The following is a 7339-nucleotide window of genomic DNA, read 5'->3' as shown; positions in this document are numbered from 1 at the left end:
AATTAGATTGATATATTAGGAACTCACCTGTGCATCAAACCAATGCAACAGACAACACAGGCGAGAACCATAACGCCCACGACTGTGGCTGCAGTTCCAGCTGAGGAACCACCAGAGGCTGAAATTGAAGCACATTATACTAATGAGAGAATTATCTAGAGGTACTTTAGTGGCTATTAATACATTTTTCTTTCACCCACCTGCTGCTACACTGACTCTGGCACTTGCCACAGCTAGACTGACATCATTGGTCAACGAGACATTGATGCAAAATACTCCGGTGTCATTGAAGACCTGACGAACGATCATCTGACAGTCTGGAGAGGGTGTGGCTGCATTACAGATGGTCTCCACCGGTGTGATACAGTCAGCATCAGAAATGGTTGTGCAGACCTCACTTGGCAGACTGAAGGAAGGATAGTGAAGGTACAGAGACATAGTTACAAGGAGAGCAATCCTAAATGGATATGTTATTTTCACAAATGTGTTTCAGTGTAGGCTAACTAGAAGATCATTTTTGTATTAGTTATAAAGAACGTCAAGACAAATCAATACACTTGAGCTGAACAGTAAGTGAACCTCTTGATCCTCTCTGTGTGCTCTATACATTGAGTTGGAGCCACTTTATTTCCATGTTGGAGACTGTGAACATGCAGGTGCTTACATTACTGCGTTTGTTTTTATGAATCTGTGTGTGTGTCAGTAGGTTGACGATATATTAGAGTTCTGTAGCCTAATTGTAGACTGATATAAATTAACAAACTTTCAGCTAGCTTGTGTAATTGATGAATGTCACTGCTCACCTTCCCTGACAGTCAATGGTGATGTCCACAACATTTTGATCCAACTCAGTCGCCACAACGTTGGACACCTCAACAATCTCTACACTTTCAATACCCTCTGGAGCGTTAAAAGAGGTAGAAAAAAGTTAAATTATAAATTTATTATTATTATTAAATCATACTGTTTCTATTAAAGCATAAAATGATCTGTTTAGGTTTAAGGCCATAACTACAAAAACTATATTGACTTACGGACAACATCTACAGTGGTGGTGAGGGAGCCATTGCGGAAGATCATGCAGTCAGCCATCAGCTCTGGAGCTTGTCTTTTAACCAGAACAAGGGCAACCTGTGCTGGATCTGCTTCCACCTCTGCTTGAACAGCTACTTCATCACCCGCTGGTTGCACTGGAAAAATAAGAGACAATTTGTCATAATGCTTTTGTTAAAAGAGCTTGATTTTTTATTTTGTGTTGTTTTAATTTACATTAAGTACTCACTTGCAGGAGCTGCAACCTCATTTTCAATTGCCTGTACTGCGGCATCAGCTGGTGCTGCATCTTCTATTGATGTGGTTTCAGTGGCAGCAGGGGCTACGACATTATCAACAGGGGCTTCTGTTACAACTTCAATAACCTCTATGGCAGCAGCAGCATCAACAGTATCAGGAGCCACAACATCAGCTTGTTGCTCTACAGCTACTTCTGCTACAGGAGCAGCAGTGACAGCATCAGCGACCCCAACTGCTGCTTCTTCTCCCTCTGCAACAGAGGCAACAGCGTTGGCGGGATCTTGTTCCTCTGGAACAACAGCTGCATCAATTCCTGCGGGTGCTACTGAGGCAACCTCTACTGCCTCTGTGTCTGCATCAACAACTGCTTCTCCATCTTCTGTGGCTGCTTCAGCTGGCTGCACAGAAGCAGCAAGTGGAGTGGCATCAGCAACATCCAGAGCAATTGCATCTCCTCCCTCGTCTGGTGCTGCTGGGACAGTTGCAGGGGTGGAGGCCATCACATCAACTGCTGGCGCAGCTACTGCATCAGTAGGAACAACTGAAAAAAAAGTTTGAAACAACTGAGCAAAACTTAGTTCAGACATCTTATAGGACAGTACATATGTACTTAACATAAACATAAAATATAATTAGTTTAAAATCTCACCAGCAGTGGGGTTTCCACAGCTGTTGGGGATGCTTGCCATGAGAACCACCTGAGGTGTGAAGTTCCCGACTGCGAGGTATGTGTGTGTGACAGTGAGGTCTTTGGATATCAGAATATCAGTGCTGTCACCAAAGTCCCAGCTGACGCTGATGTTGGCGCTGTTGAGATACTGGCTGGGATCATGGAGATTGATGCTGAAAGCAATAGCTTGGTTCTGGATGAAGTTCTGGTCGTCCTGGTTGACATCAGTTACTTGAACGAGTGATATGGTGAATGGAATCTGGTCTGATGACGGAGCATAACATGTAGAGCTGTTGTGATGAGTGTTTTTAAACAAATACAAACATTGTAGAATCCTTTTCCTCAAGTTAGGTTAGAAATTGTTTGGTAGGTCACCTGTGATGCTGAAGACTGTGGAGGCATAGCCGAGAGGGATGAACTTGTCTTTTCCACGGTAGTGATAGATGACAACCTCCATGTTGTAGGAGCCCAGGGGGATGTTGTCTGTACCGATAGAGAGGGAGGAGGATGGTCCATCTGCCACCTGCCAGTAACGCCCTTGAATAGAGCAACATTGTGATTATTTAGGATGGTTTGGTAATCAAGGTGTCACTTTCATTATATAATACATGAGATACTATTGTAATGGTGGTAAAGTAAAACAAAGGCCTGCATTTGATTCACTGTGAAGCAAAACAGAATAAAGTGTACTTTTTGTTTTCAGAATTGTTCTGAGGAACAGACTTTTAGTAAAGAAAGCCAAAAACGTCTGCAAAGGTTGTGACCTTTAGTACAGGTGAGGGTTTTCCACACTGCATAATTAGCCCAAGAGTTGACCCTGTGATGACAGCCCCTTCTCACATACACATTGTTAACTGAAGCTATAGGACTCATGCTGCCCAACTACTTGGACTGGTAAAAATATCATTTAAAAGACAAGACTAATGTTTACATTTTTGTGTACTTTAGCCCCGAAATAACAGCTCCCTTAGCCTGGGGCTAAGTGCAGTGTGAAAAGTCCTGCTGGCTTCTTCTTTGCTGGTTAGGTGATCAGCTATTGTCACAACAGCATGTTCACTTGAATATTGTTAGACTTCATGAGTCGTTTACCAAAGCAGGTACGCCTGATGAACTAAAAATGGTAAACTAACACCACTAATTTAATCCACATAATACAAATTATTCACAGTGCAAGTTAACAACAACATCATTTTCTTGAGTTAACAGCACAATTTAAGAAGGTCTTCAGGTGTAAAAGTGATTTTTTTCATGACAAATATAAAATGTAACAGCAGATCATTTTTAGCGTAGACAAGTTTTTCACTAAAAAGGTTGTGTTTGTGATACGGCCTGAGGCAAATGTTAAACTTTAACTTCACTGGCTGGAGGAGAAACTTCCCTTTTATTCTCTTACAGAGTTTTAATGGTCTTTGTCTCTATGGAGGTTTGACATGTTAATGTAATGCAGTCAAAGCTGCAGTTGGTCCTTTTTCTCATCATTGAGGGTTGTCTGTAACATTGTAACTGTGAGTTGTTTTTTGTGCTCACAAGGAATTACCTAAACTGAAGCACAATGTTACTACTGCAGCATTAATTACAACTAATGAGCAGCCTATATTTAGCAGACTAATTATTACTAAATTAAATATATTTACCCCATGTCTTCCACACAAACACGTAGTGGGGTCTCCTGTTCTGACTGATGGGGAATGGTGTGCCGTCAGGGAAAACTCCGGTCTGCTCGGTGTCCTGGTCAGGATACACAGCCTGACCCTCCTGATACTGTTGTCCTGAAAAAGACGATGACCATGGACCAACATCAATAACAACAGATACATGGTATTTTAGATCAATATGAGGCAACACAGGTGAAATAAAATAAGAATAACTTGTCTTTTGTCCTATAATAATGAAACTAGTATTTAGTTCAAACTTAATCATAAAACATTGTCAGTTAATCAGTAATTAACAAAATTATCATTTCTACCACAAACAAAGTGTCTGTAAGTTATTTATTTCTTTAGGAAACACCATCTCAAAAAATGTGACATGGTGTTGAGATGAAGATCATGTTGCCGTCACATCTGAAATAAACTGATCAGCTTCCTGTTCATAATTGTTTGTTACTTCTTTTGAGCATGAATGAAATATCAAAAATAATGACATCACACAAGGCTACATAGTAACCTGCGGTACGTGCCCTCTGCAGAGTCACTTGCTGTTTCTGGAAAGGTTGTCTTACCGTTGATTGTGGTGTTTTCCGCCCAGACCACCTGCCCGTCAGAGAGCACTCTCTGGCTTGGTGGGAAATTAAGATTAATAGAGAAGGTCACTCTTGCTCCAGTCAGAGTGGGTGCATCATTTTTGAGATCGAAAGTTACTTCACCACCTGGAAAGAAGAACATCTTTAGATTAAATGGCAGAGAAAATCTTTTGATAGCATTTCTGTTTTTAGAAATAGAGGAATGAGCCTCACCAAGCCAAGAGTTCCTGAATCTCCGGTCTCCATCTCTCCACACCGGATACATTTTTGAGTTCCATGAGCGGTAACTTGTGAACTTACTTCTCGGCTCTGGAAAAGATAGTATTACAAACTCTTCAGGAAAAGAAGCCCCATCATGCAACATCATGTTATTCTCCCAAGTATCATCATCAACCAACACAATCGATAAGAATTTCAAGTGAGGCAACATTTGCAAAGCATGTTAAGATTTTTAGAAAGCTTATCTTATCTTTACAATCTATTCCTTAACTGCAAAACTATGTTTCAGTTTTTCAGTTTTTTTGTCAGTTAGTTAATATGATATTTATATTTTTGTTTGTGCGAGATATTGGTTCTACCATTAACTACATATTTAAGTAGAGTTGCTTTTTAAAAGGGGCACAATTTTTCCATGATAATCATGCAGGTTTTGAACATAATGATAGAAATGTTGATGTTTTCACACTATTATCGGCTGTTATCAGCAAAATACCTTTGAAATCACATGAAAACGTTTTGAAAGTCAAAATTGGTAATAACTGTCATAATGCTGGTGGTTTAGCATTTTGGCAGCCCTGAGTAATGGTTATTACACACAAACTATCGCAGGTTTTTTCTTTAGTGTCTTTAGCTTTAGTGTTAAAATATGGTATTTATTACCAATTTTGACTTCCAAGAATTTTCATGTGATTTTGAAGGTATGATGCTGATAGTAACCTTTAATATTATTAAAACATAAAGGGACCTATTTATATCATTGCTATCTTCAAATGTGTTTCCCCATTGTAAACCTTTGTTTTTGGCCCCTCCTTATGCTGTTACATATATTAATAAATATTACCCAGCTATAACCATTATCAGTACCAAGCTATTTGCTGTTTATTACTTTGGTATTACTTAATGTTTACTCTTAATCAAACTCTAAAAAACTAAAGGGGAGAATAGTGTATTTCCACTTTATCCCTTTGCAGTTTCTCTTGTTTTTAAATCTTTTGTGTAAAATGAAATAGAAAACAAACTCAATGTAGATGCACAGTGACAAAAAGTTGTTTTCTAGTGGATTACATGTACATTGAAAAATTATTTCACTTTTTTGATAGCAGGGCTGATGATTACTTATTAAACTATATATTTAGTCTTAGAAAGAAAAAACGTATGTTATGGTCTTGTCAGGAAATTGACCTGATTCAGATGTACTCACTTGTCGCAGTGGCAGATATAAATGCCAACACCAGCAGCACCAGGTTCAGAGTCGTCATCCTGGATTTGGTTGTGTGTCTCTTCTCTCTGAACCCTGATCCACACCCAGCAGTCCTGAACCCCAACTCCCAGACAGACTTAGCAAACGTCTCGTCAGTCTCTTTAAGAAAGCCTCAGACCTGAATTACCATAAAGTTTCTTCTCACCTCTGACATCATTGGGAGTCTGCAAACTGGCGTAATTATTGTTGTCTTTTCCAAGAACTGTTTTGATATTATTATTAAACTTTATATTCTCACCTGAGCTAACAATGTTTTTACTTGTGAACCACAAATTAAAAAATCAACTTTTTCTGATTTCCTGATATAGATGCAATATCTCCAATGAAGCACTCAGGAGTGTGTACAGTAACCTAAAATGGAGAAAAGGGTGCAAAAGATGGATAAAGTGAATGTTAATTATTCAAATGAACACAAAGTAACAAACAGGCCTGAAGCAGGATAATATTGTGCATTATTGGAAAATCAGTGGATGTTTTCTTCCCAGTGCAAATCAAAACGCACCTGACGTGAAGTCTGGTTTAGGATGGAGAGAGTGGTGAGATCTGTGATCAAAGCTCCAGTCATGCCTGTTCTTGACATTATTACTTATGCATGGTTGTCACAAGATGAGTGTGTGCATGGCAAATCAATAGCATCCTTTTGTTTACTCAGTCATTCCTCGGTATACTGATGTCCGCCTCAGGCTGCTGCAGCTCTAAGAATCGGCTCGTACCAATGCAGACACAAATGAGCTCTGTTTATGAGAAACATCCTTCTCCATAAACCTCTAAAATCTAAACTCCATCCTCCTTTAAAATGTACTCAGAGTAAAAGTTACTTAGTTACTTTTTAAATAACGTATTTATAGTGATTTAATATCTTATTTATACGTATTAAACTTCCATCCATACATCGTCAACCGCTTTTCCTGCATACAGGGTCACGGGGACGTATTAAACTTATTTAAATTGCAGTCTTTTGCGATTTGATAGGGGAACAGAGCCATATGGTGCTTTGAATTTTATTTTCTTTGACAGATATTTTGCCAAAACAATGGCAAAAAACAATGGCATTTTATGTTATAAGGAGAAGTTTCACAGTGTTTTTGCTTCATTAAGAAGAAGAGTGTTAATAATATAATAATAATAATCTTTATTTGTAGAGCACTTTTCAAAAACAAGTTACAAAGTGCTTTAACAAGTGTAAAGACAATAATACCCAAAAGACAATAATACAAAAACAATACAAGATAACCATCCAACGAAGGATAAAGTCAAGATAAAAGCAAGAAAACATTGAAAAGACTATAATACAATAAATATAAAATAAGTAAAATAGAATAAAAGGGAAAAAAAGGGATAAGATAAAGTCAAATAAAATCGGGAAAGGCTCTCCTATAAAAGTATGTTTTAAGAAGGGACTTAATATATAACAAGGCGAGAGAGCATGAAGAGCTTTAAAAGTGATCAATAAAATTTTAAAGTCAGGTCTAAAACACATTGGGAAGTGGTCATATTTCTTTGTTCTGGTTAAAAGCCTGGCAGCTGAGTTCTGGACAGTCTGGAGTCGATCAGTAGATTTTTGGGTTAAACAAGTGAAAAGGCTGTTGCAATAATCCAGGCGTGATGAGATGAAGGCGTGTAAAATGGTCTCAGTGTCCTTAAACGTTGACAT

General features: G+C 38.5%; 1 protein-coding gene across 1 annotated transcript; it reads right to left on the bottom strand.

Annotated features, from left to right (window-relative positions):
* Positions 1-23: 23 nt before the first annotated feature.
* Positions 24-5861, bottom strand: LOC123956387 (melanocyte protein PMEL-like). The gene is made up of 12 exons (XM_046028538.1): positions 5831-5861; positions 5626-5738; positions 4419-4514; positions 4185-4331; positions 3598-3732; positions 2339-2500; positions 1943-2227; positions 1283-1834; positions 1035-1190; positions 804-900; positions 201-406; positions 24-118 (listed from the first exon to the last, which is right to left on the bottom strand). The coding sequence occupies exons 2-12, from the start codon at positions 5681-5683 to the stop codon at positions 24-26; spliced, it is 1989 nt and encodes a 662-aa protein (XP_045884494.1). The 5' UTR covers positions 5684-5738; positions 5831-5861.
* Positions 5862-7339: the final 1478 nt, after the last annotated feature.

This window comes from Micropterus dolomieu, linkage group LG18 (assembly GCF_021292245.1).
Source record: "Micropterus dolomieu isolate WLL.071019.BEF.003 ecotype Adirondacks linkage group LG18, ASM2129224v1, whole genome shotgun sequence".
NCBI classification, from domain to species: Eukaryota; Metazoa; Chordata; class Actinopteri; order Centrarchiformes; family Centrarchidae; genus Micropterus; species Micropterus dolomieu.
Note: the sequence above shows the minus strand (reverse complement) of the source record. Positions and strands in the feature narration are given on the sequence as shown.

Coding starts and splice junctions, on each gene's coding strand:
- LOC123956387 (XM_046028538.1), bottom strand. CDS start 5,683: ATGACGACTCTGAACCTGGTGCTGCTGGTGTTGGCATTTATATCTGCC. Junction 4,332..4,418: donor ATTCAGGAACTCTTGGCTTG/GTGAGGCTCATT, acceptor TCTTCTTTCCAG/GTGGTGAAGTAACTTTCGAT. Junction 1,191..1,282: donor TGAGGTTGCAGCTCCTGCAA/GTGAGTACTTAA, acceptor TTATTTTTCCAG/TGCAACCAGCGGGTGATGAA.